General features: G+C 56.2%; 1 protein-coding gene across 2 annotated transcripts; it reads left to right on the forward strand.

Annotated features, from left to right (window-relative positions):
• The first annotated feature begins 1,753 nt into the window (after positions 1-1,753).
• On the forward strand, positions 1,754-11,904 carry SLC29A1 (solute carrier family 29 member 1 (Augustine blood group)). Of its 2 annotated transcripts, XM_065885179.1 has the most exons (14): positions 1,754-1,817; positions 4,503-4,611; positions 5,721-5,798; positions 7,703-7,784; positions 7,899-8,101; positions 8,206-8,345; positions 8,614-8,748; positions 8,849-8,946; positions 9,095-9,173; positions 9,597-9,694; positions 10,176-10,284; positions 10,533-10,618; positions 11,044-11,243; positions 11,570-11,904. In XM_065885179.1, exons 3-14 carry the CDS (start codon positions 5,770-5,772, stop codon positions 11,679-11,681), a joined length of 1,371 nt encoding a protein of 456 aa, XP_065741251.1. In that variant the 5' UTR covers positions 1,754-1,817; positions 4,503-4,611; positions 5,721-5,769; the 3' UTR covers positions 11,682-11,904. The 2 variants fall into 2 exon arrangements, with proteins under 2 accessions (XP_065741251.1, XP_065741252.1); XM_065885180.1 differs by lacking the exons at positions 1,754-1,817; positions 4,503-4,611 and adding an exon at positions 5,639-5,654 and having other exon boundaries at positions 5,717-5,798.
• Positions 11,905-18,504: the final 6,600 nt, after the last annotated feature.

An 18,504-nucleotide genomic window follows, 5' to 3' on the forward strand; every position in this document is an offset into this window, starting at 1 on the left:
CTGGAATATTTGGGCGCCCCCTTAAATATTGCAACTCAGGCAAGTTGCCTCTCTGGCCTCTCCCTAGTCCCAGCCTGCCAGAGGGCCACAGAGATAGAGTCGCAAACAGGACTAAGAACATAACTGTCACGAGACGAGTTGGTGACAAACTGCGGAGCCAAGCAAATCCACTTCCAGCAAACACAGATGGAGGCAGGGCTGGGGAAGGATAGGACTGGTTGTGTGAGGTGATGAGGAAGGCTTGGGGCCTGGAAGGGGGAGGAGGGAATCAGGGCAAGCCACAGGCTCAAATAGGTGGGGGATCTGGTGGGGGTGGGATGCAGCTGGATCAGCCCTTCACACCCTACCCCTGTACCCGGGACCTGAGGGAACCAAATGATTGGGCAGAGGGCGACAAGGACTGGCTGGGCCTGGAGGGCACAGGCCACTGTGAGTCGGGCTCCGAGGCTGTCCAGCAGAGGGCCCTGGCACCCAGCAACCATCTCTGCGTAGGGAAGTGGCTCTGGAGGGGTGTGGGTGCTGGCTGGGGGCCCAGGCGGGGAGAGTGCCAGACAGGCTTCTGTCCAGCAATAACAGCCCAGGCTGTTGCCATCTAGTGAGCAGGCTGAGCTTCAGCGGGGGTGGGGAGGTAAACCAGCCTTCCGCTGTCTGGCCTGTGACCCTCACCACTTCCCTCCAGTTTCTTTCCACTTCCAGCCCCCTTTGCACACAGCTACAGCCAATGGCCACCAGCCTGGGGGATCCATTTGACCACGAAGGCCTGCCACCTCCACAGACTTAGAGACGGGAAGTGAGGATGGGGAGAGAGACAGGGGCCGAGCAAAAAGGGAGAAGAGGGCCAGGAGAGGAAGAGAGAGGCTGGACAAACACAGGGTAGGAATGGGGGGAGGGAGACCCAGACATGAAGCTGCCCTCAAGGCATGGGGCAGTGCCTAGAAAAATACCACTCATACCCCTCTTCCTGCCCTCTGTTTGGTTAAGACCAGGAGATGTTGGTATGTCATGTCTCTGTGGGGCCCTGAGCCAGTAGGCTGGGAACAGCCCTTCTGAGTATCTTGGGGTGCATCCACTGATCCATCCTAAGTAGAAAAACTACCCTTCCCCTCAGAGCCCAGTCTGTTCTCTGCGGAGAAGGCGTGACTCTGCCTTATCCCTACGATGTTAGTACTGCTAATTGTTAATTAGTGTTTATGGCTTCTCCAGGGTACAGGCCTCTTGGGTAACTGGGGCAAGGGTGTGGGGGGTGGATTGGATTTTCTGTCCTCAGCATCTCTCTAGCCTTTGGATTGTCCTCCTATAGTGAGGGCTGCTGTAGGGGCAGTGATCCCCCCATCCCCCAGATTTACTGACCAACAAAAAAGGAGGGAATCCTTCCCCCTCCCTTGGAGGTTCAAGAAGGACTGATCATTCCTCAGCATGCCCACCCCCTTCCTCCTCAGCTAGGGAGGATGTGGGGCTCCGCAAGGCTTCCACCTCTGAGTATCAGGACCATAGGATTCACTCAGGCTATAAGGCTGTTACGGGCTTTTTCTCTTCCCGTTGCCAGCTGTGCCTCAGCTTTTCCAATGTTCTGGATTTAGAAAGGGTGAATCATGAGAGGGCTACAGGGCTGTGGCTCCCCCCACCACGCCACACACATCCCTCTCTAAGTCAAAGTTGTCGGTGAGCGGATCTGTGTGGGAAAACCCAGGTCACACATCATGCTGATTCCGTCGGAGGGATCCCCCGGCGTAGGGTCTGGGGAGAGGAAAGGATAGTCTGACTCGAAGAAAGTGTCACTGAAAAGGGAAGGGGGCGCTGGAAAGGAAAAAGGTGCAGTGTGAAAGAGATGGTGTGGGAGGGGGCTTGGGGAGCCATAACAGAACGTCTGAGATGGTGTAGGGGCGACGCGGGGGCCGTCCGGATCTGTCTGAGCGGGTTTGTCGCTGGGAGAGTCCCGAGACAGCTGTGTAGGAGTTCGTGTAACCCCAGCGCGGAGACCGGGGGTACCCAGTGTGCTGCTATACCCTCCAGCCCCACGTGCTCCGTGATAGGGCAGGGTTTGGCGTGGCAGCGCCCCCAGAGGTCCTATCTACAGAAATAGTGCAAGGTGTAGGCCAGGCGGCGGAGGGTCTCGGGTCAGGGGTTCCCTCTGAGCCGGCAGCCGGCGTGCCGGGGGCAGGGGCGGGGGCGGGGCCTCGGCGGACGCCGGAGAGCGGACGCGGGCCGGGGCGCGCCGGGGCGCGCCGGGGCGGGGCGAACGGAGGGCGGGTTTGAATGTGCTCAGGCGGGCGCGGGAAGTGGCAGGAAAAGCGCGCAAACCTCCACGCGGGAGGACTCCTTCCCAGCAGGTGCTACCCGGGGACTGGGGGCCGGGGAACCGGGGGCCGGGGGTCGCCGGGGTGGAAGGCGCCGCTTGCCGCCTGCCACGAGAGCAGGGAGGCCGGGCCTGGCAGCTGCGCGGCCGGGGGAGGGGACGCGGGGTGGGCCCCACCTGAGCCCCACCCCGCCCCCGCGCTGAGCGTGCGGAGCCGCGCAGCACGTGGCGCGCCGAGGCCCGGGCGCAGGGGCACCTTGCGGGGACCCGGACCCGAGCGGGCGTGGACGACCTGGCTCCCGGGCCTGAAACCGGTTGTCGCGGAGCTGACCTCTGCAAGGGGCGGGCGAGTTGAAGGTTAATCTCGATCAATTCTTGTCGTTGGTACTGGGGAGGGGCCGCGCCGTTAACTGCGCTGGGTGCAGGGAATGGGGGTGGAGGAGCTGTCTCTTTAACCCCCGCCTTCTGTTGGCCGAACTCGTGTACCTGGCCTCCCTTCCTGGGCGCGTCCTGATTTATTCCCGGAGAGAGGACCCTTGCTTCACTCAGAGAAAGAACAAAGACATACCCCAGATTTTCTTCCCAGCGGAGAGCTGTGGTGGAGGAGGGCTGGTCCTACCCCTGCCCCTCACCCCTCTCGGGGCCGTCCCTTTGCCCATTCCTCTCGATCACCTCCAGACCTTCCTGCCTTGTCCTGCCAGTGTGAGCTCTCCTTGCCAGAAAGTGTGTGTAATGGGGTGGGGGAGTGCCTTACAGCTGACACTTAGTTCAGGCTGGAGGTGACCTCGACCCCTACCTTATTTTTAATCCCTTACTTGGAGTAGAGTTACCCTGTCTCCCAGTATAGGAGGCTGGCTGGGAAACAGCCTTTATACCTCCCTCCCCACCCAGGAAGGAGCCTAGAGTAAGCTGCATATTGAGTTTGAATTCCAGCTCACCCATTCACTAGCTCTGTTACCTTTGGCAAATGACTCAACCTCTGTGAACTTCAGCTGTCCTCGTCTGTTCTAGTGGAGACAGTTTTGTACTAGCTTATGGTGGTCGCGAGGGCAGCCAAGGGCAGGAGAAGGTATCTCCAGGTAGTGGCTGGCCCCATGTGGGATCCAAGGAAGTGGTGAATTTGATGCTACCACAGGGGTGTCTCTAGAAGCTGCGGTGCATGAGAGGTGTTTGGGGCCTGGGGTTGGGGAGGTGCTTAGTTTAGTGGCTGCTGTCAAGGCCTCATCTCGGCAGGCCAAGGCATGGCTGAGGAGCACCAGATGCTCTGAGCTGGTATCAAATCCCCGATTGCTGCCGGGCAAAGGCAGACAAAAACAAAATACCTGGGCTGGTCCGCTGAACGTCAGGATGTGGGCAGGGGGAGCGGGCTGCCCCTGGAGTTGACTTGTGCCCAGGACTGGGGTGAGGACAGTTGAGAACAGAGAGCAGGGGTGTAGCAGAAAGAAATACTCCTCTGAGCCTAAGAGAGATTTTACTGAGGAAGGGGAGATACTCTATCCTCCGCACCGCCCCCATCTCCCGCCTGCGCGTTGAAGCTGCACCTGCTCTTTACTGCCAGGAATCTTGCCTGTGGGGGGTGAGGATGGAGCACAGGTTACGGTGAGGTGAGAAGCTGGGGATTCCCCTCACTTCCTCTGCCCACACCCCAGTGTAGAGCCCTCTCGTCCCCGTCCTTCTAGAAAATGTATAAACTGTCATTCACCACTGTCCCAAGTGCCTAGAACAGTGCCTGGCTGGCATGCAGAGGTCTTCGGTAAATATTTGTGGAAAGGAAGAGTGCCTCCATCTGGAGCTATGTGGGTCTGCCCCTCCCCTCCCTGTCCTATGGCCCAGATGTGGGCCAGGGGGCTGAGGAAGGCCTTGGAGAGGCTGGAGTTTACCCAGGGAGCGGTTGAGAGGAATTATTGGGAGGGGGGGTAGAAAGGCCCATCGCGGTCCTTTCTTGGGGTCCCCAGGGCTGTGGTCTCAGGCTGGGGCCTGGAGCACTGGCTACACCTGTGAGTTGACCCACCCCCTCAGCTCCCCTGCTGAGACTGCTGGCTGTCTTATCTCCCAAGCTACAGGGCTGGGTTTTATCTCCCTGGTTGTGTTTGTGGGGAGGCTTCTCAGAATGGGGCTGATTCCTCCCACAGTGAGGCCTGGGGGGGTTCTCTCCTGATATGCCCTGTGCCGCCACAGTTCATTCTAGACCCTTACTCTGGAGGAGCACATGGACAAGGCCTGCTGCCTGAGCCTGAGCTAGGACCACCTCCCACGGACCGCCCGGGCCCCCTCTGCCCCCACCCTTCTGCTGGCAAGTCTGAGTGCTGGTCCTGGTGGGCAAGGAAGCCAGTCCTCACCCAGAACGGTAGAACTGGCTCCAGAGCTAGGCCCACACGTTGGGGACACGCCAGCACACGCCTGCCTGGCTTTCTATGCCATCCAAGAGAAAGATGTTTCCTCTCCTGGTGCCAGGGAGCCTCTCCCTGCCCGAGCAGGGAAGGGATACTGAGGGAGGAGGCTGGATGCCTGGGGACTAGGCAGCCTCTGCTCCCATCCCTCCAGTCTTCCCTCCAACTTTGTTCTCAGAAAGGGGAAGAGGACATGGGAGTGAGTCAGAGAGGAATCTGGGGGGGATGGGATGACCCTGTGGCCAGGACTGGGGGTCAGGGGAGAGGCTGGGTCCCCACACACATCCTGAAGTATGTTCCTGGAAGACTGGCCAGGAACCAGGGAGCCTCTGGGCAGTGGCTGGAAAGGATGGTTAGGGTGCCACCAGCAGAGAGGCTGGAGTCTGGGGTGCCCCCAGGAGGGGACAGGCTCTCCAAATCCCACCCTAACCATGAGCCCAGGGGCTCCCTGGGAGTGCAGAGAGGTCAGACTTGCAGAGAGCGCTGGGGAGGGAGGCCTCGCTGGTTTGGCCTCGGTCATCACCCCTGAGGCTGCTGCTTCTGCAGATCTGTTTGTTTTGTGTCCTCCCTCCTCCCTCCCCCTATCCTCTCGCTCTTATCTCCTTTCTGTTTCCCTCCTTCTGTCCCCACTTCATTGTCATCACTGTCCCTGACCCCTCCCGCTGTCTCCCCTGCGTTTAACTGTTTTTCTCTCCCTCTCAACCATACCTCCTCCTCCTTCCCTCCTGCGCTCCACCCTCCTGTTTCCCTGCTTACAAAGTGCTTCAACTGCTGGATAAAAATAGCGGTGGCAGTGGCCAGGCCAGGCCGGGAGCCAGGTAGAGCCTGAGCAGGCAGGGGAGCCCAGCGGGCCAGGCCCAAGGGGTCAGAGGGAGCAGTCCTGAGAGGCAGGGCCGGGAGTGGGGCTTTCTGGACTCTTCAGCCTGCCCGGTCTGTCTGCCCTGCCCTCCTCACCCCCGAAACCAAGAGTCTGAAGAGGCCTGTGGGGAAGCAGGGCCGAGACAGGAGCTCACACTGCTTCTGCCCCCAGCAAGCACCGAGGGAGGAGGCCATCAGCCAGGCATAACCAAGAACGCCGTCACCATGACAACCAGTCACCAGCCTCAGGACAGGTACTGGGGGACCTGGGCTGTGAATCCAGGGGAGTGGAAAGGGGTGTCCAGGAGGCTGGGTGCCATATCCTTTGGAATTTGGGGTTGCCACCACTGACGGGCCTTCCAGCTATGAGTCGGGTCTGCATCAGGGGTGGGGGCCCTTCGTGCTGTGGCTGGGTGCTGATGGGGGTGTCTCCGGTGAGGCCCGGGGTGGTGGGCAGCAGCCCCTCCCTGGCCTGTCGGAGTGTCCAGTGTTCAGCAGCTGCCAGCTCCTGCCACCACTGTGGGGAGACATCTGGCAGCACCCCTCATTTCTGAGCTGGCCGGCCGGCGGGCCTGGCCTCTGCCTCACCCTGATCCTGACTCTGACCTCCCTTACACTTCCCCACCTCCGGAGCCTAGGAGTTCCCTCCAGTTAGACCTGCATCCATGATCATGCATGTGTGTTTTGGGGGAAGAGGTTGTAGCTGGATGCAAGTTCTCCCAGGAGTCTAGGCCCCCAAAAAGTTGATGAAGCCGTGCCTGGGGTCCAAAACAGCCTTCCACCCGGGCCCCCCAATCCCATCACCGCTCCCCTGCCCGTCCTGCCCCCCTGTGCCAAAGGCCATGGAACTAGGCCACTTCTAGCTGTGGGACCTTGGGCACTTAGCTTTATGTCTCTGAAACCATCTCCCACCTGTAAAAGAGATGTGAGGTTTACTTGGGTGGGAGGGAATTTAAGGACACATAGTAAGTACAGGCCCCAAGCTGTTTGGTTGGTTTCCTCCGCGGTGTCTTTTGTTCCCAGGCTGCCTGCCACCCTATCTCAGCACCCCCATCTGGTGGCAGCTCTCTGAACCCTTTCCCCTTCTCCACTGGCCTTGTGGCACTCACCCAGCCCCACTCTGGCCCTCTGTCCTGTGGGACCTTGGCTGGTAATTCTCCCTTCCTTTGGGCCTCTCGATCAAGGCCTCACCTCTCTTCCTCAAGGTGGGGAATATATGAGGGAGATGGGGGGGCTGAACTTGTCAGGGCTCAGACCTGCCCACTTGGGGTGCCTACCCAGGCCTCCAGCTGGTGCGGCCAGGCCCTGCGCTCTGGCTAGACCCGTCTGCTCGTTGCCTTGGGCTTGTCCCTGCCAGCTCTGTGAAGAAAGCGGGTGTGGGCTCTGGGGAAAGTATGGCAGACACATCTGGAGACCACAGTGGGAGGGCCCAGGGCTGTCTGGGGAAAGCTGTCCCGTCCCAGACAGGCCCTGAGGGGTAGGGCTTGGGGCAGTGACCTGGCCTAGGCTGGGTGGCGCTTATTTACACTCTGGGGCCCAGATGATGTCCAGTGGCCTGGTCCCTCCTGGCCTCTCCTACGTGGTGCAAACTACAAAGCTGGTCCTGTCTAGGCCAGGAGAAAACAGCTCCCTCACTTCCCAGATGTCCCAAGGCTCCCTGCCTGCCTGCCCTCCTAGATCCAGAATGGTCTGGGAGTTTCCTGACCTCAGAATCCTCTTTGGAGAGCCACACAGCCCTGCCCTGACAGTGTAATCACTTCCAGCCTGTCTGGCGGGGGTGGAAGAACTGTGTTTGCTTTCTCACTCACCCTCCCACCCCTAGCCTTTAGCAGGATTTCCAAAACCACCTCCGGATGTGTGGGTCACACTGGTTCCCAAGCCTGCAGCGTCCCCTGAGTCTTTGGGGCTGAGAATGGTCCTTTGGGCCATGCCCTTCGGTCCTATGTCCCTGGTCCCCTTCCCTCTCGGGACTCATCTGTGCCCTCTCCCCCATCCCAGGCCACCTCTCCCTCCACATACATACACAAATAGGAGGACGCATGCCCTGTGCCCTGGGACAGCTGGAGAGATAGAAGGGGAGGGGGCTGCCCCAGGTTTGATTTGGGAAGGAGGATGGGATGGTGAGTCACCTGGCCTCACTTTCCTCTCCCATCCCCAGGTACAAAGCCGTCTGGCTTATCTTCTTCATGCTGGGTCTGGGGACGCTGCTGCCCTGGAATTTTTTCATGACAGCCACTGCGGTGAGATGTGGGGGATGGGCTCCCAGGGGCATGTCCACTGGGCACGTAGGGCCTGGATCTGTGCTGTGGGCACGGGGAGAGAGGTTCCAACACTCCTCTGTGCAACCCTCACAGTATTTCACAAACCGCCTGGACACGTCCCAGAATGCGTCCTTGGTCCCTGCTGAACCGAGCAAGGACATCCGGGCTTCGGCCAGCCCCTCAGCACCCTTGCCAGAGCGGAACTATCTCGGCGCCATCTTCAACAACGTCATGACCTTATGTGCCATGCTGCCCCTACTGCTCTTCACCTGCCTCAACTCCTTCCTGCTCCGGAGGTGAGTGCCCAGGCCCCCACCCTGACCGCTCACCGCCTCGTGCCCTCCCCGGGCTGAGCCCCTGGCTTTACCACCCGCGTCTGCCGTCGTGGCCTCTCTGGCAGGATCCCCCAGTCTGTGCGGATCCTGGGCAGCCTGGTGGCCATCCTGTTGGTGTTCCTGATCACTGCCATCCTGGTGAAGGTGCCCCTGGATGCTCTGCCCTTCTTTGTCGTCACCATGATGAAGATCATGTTCATCAATTGTAAGCCGGGCTGGGTGGGGACCTGGGGCAGCGGTCTTCCCACATACCCGCCCCTTGCTTTCACACCCACAGTCTCTTCCTCCCTCTGGGTGGTCAGGATTCAGAAGCCTGAGCGGGCACGGACCAGGTGTGGGAGAGGAGGCCCTGGGAGTGGGGAGAGAAGGGCCGCTCAGCGTCAAGACTTACTGAGAGTAAAGCAGGAATTACAGGGGCCCCGGCCACCCACCCGGCTCCTCCCTCCCCTGCTGATGCCCACCCTGTTCCCCAGCATTCGGTGCCATCCTGCAGGGCAGCCTGTTTGGCCTGGCCGGCCTCCTGCCCGCCAGCTACACAGCCCCCATCATGAGTGGTCAGGGCCTGGCAGGCTTCTTTGCCTCTGTGGCCATGATCTGCGCCATCGCCAGTAAGTCTTGCCGTCTGGTCTGTCTGCCTGTCGCCCTGGTTGTTGTTGTGGGGAGGAGGGGAGGGGGCCTGTCTCTGATTGCTGACACCCTCCACCCCAGGTGGCTCGGAGCTGTCGGAAAGTGCCTTTGGCTATTTTATCACAGCCTGTGGGGTTATCATTTTGACGATCGCCTGTTATCTGGGCCTGCCGAGGCTGGTGAGCTCTTGGAGAACACCCGGTTTGGGGTCTAGGGCGGGTCCAGGACTCCAGATCAAGGGTGTTGTGGGTGTGAAACCTGGGGGAGGTGGAGATTCTGGAGATTCCGCTTCTGAATCCACCTTCCTGGTCTTCCCTCACTTGATAGGAATTCTACCGCTATTACCAGCAACTCAAGCTCGAAGGGCCCGGGGAGCAGGAGACCAAGCTGGACCTCATCAGCAAAGGTCTGAAGAGACTGAGGAAGCTGGGGTGGAGGACAGTCTGCCCAGCAGGGGGCAGCATGAGCTGAGGGCAAGAATGAGCTGCTGCAGTGATGCCAGGGGCGAGAGGGATCAGGGATGGGGTGAGGGGTCACAATAGTAAATAGGGGCTGGGATAGAGAAGCGTTGGGGGTGGGGAGATCCTGGGTGGCCTTGAATGCCTGAGGACATTGGGAAGCAATTTCAGATTCTTGGACAGGGCGTAACCTGACCTGAGGCTCCTGGGAGAGGTCAGGGGACTTGCACACTGGGAGTTCGAAGGCCGTCTGGGCTAAGTGTCAGGGCGCGGCTGTGCACTGGTTAAGGGAATGTCCACCCTCAGCTGACCCCAGCCCTTTTGGGGATTCCCACAACTTGAAGATCCTTCCACCACCTGTCACCCCCCAGGAGAGGAGTCAAAAGCAGGCCAAGAGGAGGCCAGAGTTTCAGCCCCCAACTCTCAGCCCGCCGACGAAAGCCACTCTGTCTGCGCCATCCTCCAAAATGTATGTGGGGCTTGGGCATCCTGCCTTCTACCCCTCACCCTCTTTCTCTCCTTTTGTTCCTTTCCCCAGCCCACCCTCCCCCTTCCCGGCACTGCCCATCCTCTCCCTTTCTTTTTTTTTTAAAATTTATTAATTATTTATTTTGGCTGCTCCGGGTCTTAGGTCTTAGTTGCGGCACATGGGATCTTTGTTGCATCATGCAGGCTTCTTAGTTGCATCATGCATGGGGGATCTAGTTCTCCGACCAGGGATGGAACCCGGGCCCCCTGCATTGGGAGCGCGGAGTCTTACACACTGGACCACCTGGGAAGACCCCATCCCCTCCGTTTCTGACTGGAGACTGGCCACTTTCCTGGATTCTCGTGTGTGTGTGTGTGTGTGTGTGTGTGTGTGTGTGTGTGTGTGTGTGTGTTGGGGAATCTTGGTTCTTTAATGATGCACAACCGCCATGAAGACACAGACCTGAGTCCCTTTCCTCCAGATCTTAGTCCCGGCTCTCTCCGTCTGCTTCGTCTTCACCATCACTATTGGGATGTTTCCTGCCGTGGCTGCCGAGGTCAAGTCCAGCATTGCGGGCACCAGCGCCTGGAGTGAGGACCCTATGGGTTCCCAGGATGGGGAAGGACAGGGGCTCCAGCAGGGCTAGGACTCCAGGGGAAGGGAGCTTGGACTGCTGTCTCCCCAGCCAGACTCTCCTGGTCCATTTGCCCTTCCCTGGGCTGGAAGCATCTTCTCCATTTTATAGCTGGGAAAACTGAGTCCCAGTGAGGGTCAGGGTTGTAGATTCTGCCTCTCTTGGACCTGCTAACCGTTCCCTAATCTACTCTTTCTCTTCCAGGAGGCTACTTCATTCCTGTGTCCTGTTTCCTGACTTTCAATATCTTTGACTGGCTGGGCCGGAGCCTCACAGCCTTCACCATGTGGGTAAGTGAAGGAAGGGGGCACCAAGACCCTGTGAGAGGGGAGAGTCCAGCCTGAGACCCAGAGAGGGAACCAAGAAAGTATGGTGAAAAGGCCACCATGCTTTTTTAAAAACCAAGACACAATCTACATATAGTAAGACGTACAAGTTGTAGGTGTACAGTTTAATGACTGTATATACACACACAAGTAAACATACACACCCCCCTGATAAGCACCACCTAGGTCAAGATATAGAACGTGGCCAGCACTCTAGAAGGCTCTATCATGCCCCCTCCCAGGCAGTACCCCTGAAGGGTAATTAGGCTTTGAGATTTCAATTCAGATCCTGAGGGACCCCAAATGGAGCCCCGGGGGCCTTGGTTGGGGGCCTGGGTGTGCCCTGGGGGCTGGCGCAGCCTGACTGAGACACTGCCTGGTCTCCGCAGCCTGGGAAGGACAGCCGCTGGCTGCCGATCCTGGTGCTGGCCCGGCTGGCCTTCGTGCCTCTGCTGCTGCTGTGTAACGTCCAGCCCCGCCACAACCTGGCCGTGGTCTTTGAGCACGATGCCTGGTTCATCTTCTTCATGGCTGCCTTCGCCTTCTCCAACGGCTATCTCGCCAGTCTCTGCATGTGCTTTGGGCCCAAGTGAGTGGGGAGTGTGGTGGTCTCAAGAGGGGACTAGTGCTCCAATGGGGGACACTCAGTAGAGGGAGAGAGGGCAAAAGAAGATTCCTGATCCTGGAGCTCAGGGTTTCCAGACTGAGAGAGGAGCCCACTGGCCCTAGGGTCCCAGGCAGTGGTGGGTAGGAGAGGGGTCGGGCGAGGGAGGGGCTCCCAGGGAAAGGTAGAGACAGCCCCAGTACACATCCCCCCAAGAGGGGAAGTACGACAGGTGGGTAAGCAGAATTAGATGCTCTGGGTGGAGCTGGGGTAGGGGCCATCCTAAGGTAGGCTCACCCTCCCTCCTTTAGGAAAGTGAAGCCAGCCGAGGCAGAGACAGCTGGAGCCATCATGGCCTTCTTTTTGTCTCTGGGCCTGGCGCTGGGGGCTGTCTTCTCCTTCCTGTTCCGGGCAATCGTGTGACCGAGGATGGACGGAAGGATGGCACCGGCCGCCTGCTCCTGCCTTCCTTCTCCTTCAGGGATGGGCAGGGGTCCTCTGGAGGTTTTCTTTTCTAGCCGACTTCTGCTGTCCCACGGCCTGTGCTGGGCCCAGCATCCAGGCCTGGAGGAGAGAGCCTCTGAGGATGGACGGTGGGGACACTGTGGGCCTGAGAGTCAGAGTTGAGGGAGGGGACACGGCCTCTGTGTCTGCTCATGTGCTCCCCCCCCCGCCCCCCCTCCCCGCACTTAGCTCTGATCGATCCCTGCCTGGCAGAGCGGCAGAGGCTCCTAGTCTCAGAGTGTGTGTGTCATGTGTCTACCTGTTTGCCTGTACCAGGGGTGGCTAGGGGTCAGGACTGCTCGTTCTGAAGTCTTATCTGATACTTCTGCCCCCTTCTCCCCATGTGCCCCTTCCCTCCACCTCCCCATGTTCTTGCCCATCATGAACCCTGTACAGTCGCCATTTTACTGACTTTTTTTTTTACACTCAAACCAGGTGCCTTCAAAGGCTCTCTGATTAAATAAACTCTTTTTTTTTTTTTTTTTTTTCCCCTCTCCATGGCTCCCTGTGTGCTCCAGCCATGGCTTCATGCCCTGGAGAGGCTGGAGGGATGGCAGCCTGAGTCCGGGGGGATGGGCCTGACCCAGATGGGCCTCGGCCAGCACTGGGCTGGGGCCCAAGACAGGGGGGTGAGGGTGGGTGTTGGTCCTCTTAGTCTCAGAGTGACTACAGTACCTCCTGCTGGGGCCGCAGAGGAGGGACAGGCCTGGAGCCAGGACACCCAGACTGTTGGCCGAGACGGAGAAAGGCCATTTTCCTTTGCCGGTTCATCCCTTGTTTCATAGGCCTGGGGGTGGAGACAGTGCCCCATCTTCCTTTTGTATTCACGGTCATCCCCTCCACTCTGTCCTCACCCCACAGCCCGGAGACTGAGTTCTCTACAAATGACCAGCTCCACCACCCTGTCCCCGCAAGCTCCTGGCTGCAGTCCCACCTTCCCGGCAGGAAGAGGCTGCAGCCCAAAGGTTCTGCCCTGCCTGGCACTCGGCCCTGACATCGAAGTCAAGGCAGACTTCTTGGCGAACAAGGGGCCTGTGTGTCCTCAGGGAAGCTGGGCCCCCTTTCTCTTCCCAAACTTTGGCCAAGGGAGGTGTGCGGTGGCTCGGGACCATGAGAGGCGTCGGTGGAGGGGACCATACTGCTGGGTCCCCCTTCTCAAAAAGGACTCTGGCAGATAGGAAGTGAAACCAGAGCTCTGGCCTCTGAGCTGCCACTGCCCCCACCCCCCACACCCTTGGCACTGCTGTCGGGGCTTTATTTCTGACAGTTTAATTGAAGGCTTCAGGCTTCATTAAGGGCTGTTAGCACATTTTTAAGGGCTTTTGATGAGCTCTGAAGTCCTAACAGGGGAGTTAAATATATCATCATAGGGGGAACTGGAGTCCACAGAAATACCCCAGGGTACACACCAAACCAGGGTACAGAATCTGAGGTTGGTGGGAAACAAGGTGTTCTTTCCTATCAGTTTCAAAAGCAGAGGGTGCCCTGAGTGTTCTCTCGTCCCTGCGGTGCCCTTTGGCCACGAGGCGGGGAGAAAACTGCACCCTTGCTCTGCTCCCTCTCACTCCATCTCAACTTCCGAGAGTCCTACTGGGTTCCTTCCTCAGCACCACAGCCCCTCAGGGACCCTGTGCTTCTTCCCTGGGTCGCTTCTTGCCTCCTGCCTGGCCTTTCAGGACTCCTGCCAGGTCTCCTGCAGCCCATCCCACCCACGACAGCAGAATAAGCTGAAAACACATTCAGTCACAGGCGGGCCTCTCCCTGGGGCACGCCAAACATTTCCTGATTACCACCACCAGCGACAGCCAGTTTCTACCTTTCCTTCTCCCTCTGCACCTCAGAACTTTTGTAACTGGGACTATGTTCTTAACTCCAGTTACCAGACTGTCATGTTTTTCAGGTTTGGGTCTACATTCTCTGTTTTCACTCTTTAAGCTCCCAGAGGTACTCGAAGATGTTTGCTTCCTTGCATCTGCTTGTCCAGCCTCACAGTCTTCACAGGCCAGATTCCAGCTGTGTGGTAGCACTCATTTCAATGCCTGTTCCCACGAGATAGAGATGGGTGTTAAGTAGGTTTCTCACAACTCCAGCAATGGCTTGAAGGGCAAATTTAGATTACAGTCGCATCTTTCTGAACTGGAATTGATGAAGAAAGTGACTAGACTCTTCCAATTTTTCTAATGCAAATGCCAAAAAATATGAGTCTCACTCGTGTCACTCACGCCGTCAGTGTCCTCACCTGAGAATGGGGAGCTCTTGGGGGTTAGGAAAAGTAGCTCCTGCCAGGGCTTCCCTGGTGGCGCAGTGGTTGAGAGTCCGCCTGCCGATGCAGGGGTCACGGGTTCGTGCCCCGGTACGGGAAGATCCCACATGCCGCGGAGCGGCTGGGGCCGTGAGCCATGGCCGCTGAGCCTGCGCGTCCGGAGCCTGTGTTCCGCAATGGGAGAGGCCACAGCAGTGAGAGGCCGGCGTACCGCAAAAAAAAAAAAAAGTAGCTCCTGCCGGCCCCACTGCAGTGATAGCCTCCGGCCACAGGTGGGCGCTCTGCAGACAACACCGCCTGTGGGAAGCAGGCCGCTGTCGGGCCTCGCCACTTTTCCTCTTAGCACATTGCTTCCTGTAAGGTGGGCATGGGCTAAACTTGTGCTGGTCGTCACCTTCCTCCCGTGCGACATTTCTGCCCCAATCGGTGGTCTGTGTATTAGGCGGCTGTATTCCCTGGAGTGGCTGCCACTGCAACACAAATTTCCCTCTTGTTTAATCTTATGTGGTGAATTGTTGCAGCTTCAAACTTTTGAAAAGCTAAGAGCCCCAGTAAAATTAGCAGTCGTCCTTAAAAATAGAAGTGAAGCGTCGGGTATAACGGATGAATTGCAATATACCTGTGTTTATATTCTTTGGGGTGAACATGGAAAGAGTATGGTGGCAGCAGGTGCTTGACAGGAAACCCCCAATTATTGGGAAAATTATCCTCAGGATGTTAAACTCTGATAGGGATTCAAAATGGATGTGAGCAGAGAAGTGCAGAGTCACCTTAAAGAGATAGCCCGGCTGTGGCCGGCAGGCCCCGCCTGAAACCCAAGTCCTGACACTGGAAGAGTGGCAGTCGGAGGGAGAGGGGCCAGGCTGGTTCTTGGGGCAGGTCGGCGTTCCCCCTGCTCCGCCCCTCAACGCATCAGGGGCCTTTGTCGCAGCTTGGCTTCTCCAGCTCATCTCCGCCCGACCTGGCTTCCTGCACGGGTGCCCTCTGGGAGAGCATGTGCTCACTAGAGCCCCTCAGCTTCGGCGGTCCTGGTGCTACCTGCCAGTCAGCCCCTGGCGTTCTGGCTCCAGACAGCCGGGCAAGTGCTAAATGAGTCAGCGGGACCCCACAAAGCAAGGGCTTCTGCTCATGACAGCTACCCCCTCCCATGCCTTCCTGCAGGTTGGGTGATGGTTCAGATTCAGAGCCTAGGATTCCATTTTGGGCCTGCCAAGTACCAGTTGTGTCACCTTGCACGAGCCACCTATATCCTCTGTGGCCCAGCTCCCTTGTTCTTTAAACGGGGTAACACGTACGGCTTTCTAAGGAAATTAAGGGGGTCTGCGGCAGAGCCTGGGTGCAGGAGATGAGGACCCTAGAGACACGTGGTGCCAAGAGTCATTAGGATGACCTCAGCCTGGTGGGCTAGCTGCTCCCCCTGCATGCCGTTCGGCCCCCTCCCCCGCATCTTCAGCCCCCGAAGCTTCGAGAGCCAGGCCTCATTTCCTTCATCCCAGCCAAGTGCGAACGGCCACAGCCTTCGGGCGGGACAGCCGAGAACCGCTGGGCCGGGGCTCGAACGAGAGGAACCTGGGTTCTGCTCAGCCCCGCCCGCCGCTAGAAGGGGAAGTGACGTCACCCGTGACGCGCGCGCCCCCTGGCCGGAGCGCGGCCTCTATCCACGCAGCCCCTCTCATCTGACCCCTGGCAGATGGGGGTCCAGACTCTACTGCCCCTTAAGTCCCGGTGACCTTTAGCCAGGCACTTTCCATCTCGGAGCCGCTTAACTGTAAAGCGCGGGTAATACTACTTGCCCTGTCTACCTCTCCCGGTTGTGAAACTCCACTGAGTTAATGAATAACGTTCACCTGTCGCTCCTCGTACATATACTGACTCCACTGAGCTAATAATCCTATGGAGTGCTGACTATTGCCATGCCTGTTTTACTCCAGAAAACCGAGGCTGAAAAGTTTAAAGGACAGAAAAATATTTTGTAAACTGCAAAGCACCAGGTAAGTTTAAGTCTCTGTTTCTCTGTGTCTCTCAGTCCTCGTCTTTCTCCCTCTCCGTCTCCCTCCCTCCCTCCCACTCACTCTCTCTCTCTCTCTCTCTCTCTCTCTCACACACACACACACACACACACCCTCCCTCCCTCTCTCACACACACACTCCCTCCCTCTCTGTCTCACACACACACACACACACACACACACACACACACACACACGACTTCCCAGGCAGTGAAGAGCATGGAAAGGTACACGGCCTCATGAGATAGGGGGGCATGTAATGCAGGCTTGGTGCACCTTCCTCCCAGCCTCCAAAACATTCCAGAGAGGCATCTTCTCTTTTCACATCCCAGGGATCCTAAGCCTCCTAGGATCCTGAACTCGCATGACATCCTTCCCAGCTGAAACCAGCAAGGTCCTTCCTGATGTGTAACCTCAGTGCCTCCTGTTTGTGAGTTCATCACCACCCACCAGCAGTAAGTACCACAGCCCTACCGATCCTTTATCTGGTGCAGGTGGGCCAGGCAGGCACTGGGCCCAGTGGATGACCTAGAAATCCAGCCAGTTGAGACCTGCACATTGAGCAGTGACTTGTGCCTCGGGCAGGACAGGTGGCAGGCAGAACAGTTAAGTAGGTCAGGGTTGTTTGTGGTGTCACCCGCCCCCTGCACCTTTCTCTGCCTATAATCTGCTCTGGGCTGAACCAATTTAGGGTTACGTTTTAGCTTCTTCGTCAAAGGGGGCCTGGAACACTAAATAACGCCCAAGACAGAAAGTGATGCCTGGTGGGTGTGACGGCAGGAAGAGGACAGACATTTCTGGGCTGGGCTGGCAACGGCAGGTAGGCAGGACTCAGTCACACCCCCAGGCCACAGATACTATGCCATTAGAGAGTCAAGATACGCTGATATGGGTATTAAAGAGGAGGTTACCAAAGATGCTCCATTTACAATTCCAGAATGGCTTAGACCACAATTTCTGGCTTTCTCATCCCACTCCCCTGAGAGATTTTGTTCTTCCCCATGACTTCAGCCATCAGCCTCTGCCTCCTGGACAATCTCTCCTTGGTGCCCCACAATGCCTAAAACAGACTTCTTGACCCCTCCAGCCCAGAGTGGTCCTCCCCTCCCCTCAGCCCCACTTTTATCATCCTACCTTAGAGAATGTGTACACCGTGCCTCCCCACCCCTGTGTGAGCTCCACACCTCCATCCTCCCCCTTCTCCAAGCTTCGTCCTGGGGAGTCTCCAAGTGGGATTTTTGTTTGTTTGGAACAACACAATTAACTGGCTTGATTTAATAGATTTAACATATTTAGACCTATCCAACAACTAGGTAGTATCAATAGATATTTTTCTCAAGCGCACATGGGGTGTTTATAAATATTAACCACATCCTAGATTACAAAGGAAGTCTCAAATACAAAAGTTCAGTATCGTACACACCATTGTATGTCTACAACATAATGAAAAGATAATATAAAAATAACTGAACATTTTAAACAGATACCACTGATCTCTGATCAACAGAGATACCATAAGGGGAATCAAAATCCTTAAAACTGAATTATAATAAAAAATTCTACATATTGAAACTTGTGGGATATAGCTAAAATAGTACTTGAAAAGAAATTTATAGTTTTAAATCCTTATGCCTGAAAAGGGGAAAGGATGAAATTTAATGTGCTAAGTATTAAAGTTAAGAAAATAGAAAAAGAACAACAGACCTGACCCTCAAAAAGTAGAAATAATGAGAAAAAGTTTAGCAGAAATTAAAAAAAAAATAAAGAAATTAAAGAATTAAAGAAACAGAAAACAAATTATGTAATAAAATAGATAAATTGTTGGTGAAACTGATCAGGAAAAAAGGGAAAAGACATGAAAAACAATTTTAGGAGTGAAAAAAGGGGACATACTTGAGATAGAACAGAGACTAAAAAGATAGTCAAAGGAAATAGTATGCCATAATCTTTAAAGCTTTCAAGGAACATCCAGAAAAATTATTAAAATTCACTCAAGGAGGAGTAGAAAACCTGAATGGACCTATGCCATTAAAAAATTTGAGTTCCTAGTTAAAATATTTTCATATAGGAAACAACAGAAACAGGCATTTTTATAGGTGAGTTCTACAAAACTTTAAAGAAATGGATAATTTCAGCCTAATGTGAGTCTATTAACAAATTAAACACAAATAGATTAAGGAAATTTTAAAAACAATATTCTCAATAGATGCAGAAAATAATTTTGACACCCATTCAGATTAAGATGTAGAACAAGTTAAGAGCAGAAAGAAAATATGCTCAATGATGAAGTGTTCCTTTTCCAATCAGAAAGAGGGATGCCCAGAATCACTGTTTCCACACGTCACTGTTCTGCTGGTCCTAGCTGCTGCAGTGTAACAAGAAATAGGAGATACAAGGGTTAGAAAGGCAGAAACCAAGCTGTCACTGTTCTCAGATGATAGCTAGGGTTGCACCAGAAAACAACAAAAGC

The sequence above is a fragment of the Phocoena phocoena genome, chromosome 10, assembly GCF_963924675.1.
Source record: "Phocoena phocoena chromosome 10, mPhoPho1.1, whole genome shotgun sequence".
Taxonomy (NCBI): domain Eukaryota; kingdom Metazoa; phylum Chordata; class Mammalia; order Artiodactyla; family Phocoenidae; genus Phocoena; species Phocoena phocoena.

Excerpts from the sequence above, each read along its gene's own strand:
- SLC29A1 (XM_065885179.1), top strand. The coding sequence starts at position 5,770 with ATGACAACCAGTCACCAGCCTCAGGACAG. Across the intron at positions 9,695-10,175 it reads TCTGCGCCATCCTCCAAAAT|ATCTTAGTCCCGGCTCTCTC; the intron begins GTATGTGGGGCT and ends CCTTTCCTCCAG. Across the intron at positions 10,619-11,043 it reads TCACAGCCTTCACCATGTGG|CCTGGGAAGGACAGCCGCTG; the intron begins GTAAGTGAAGGA and ends TGGTCTCCGCAG.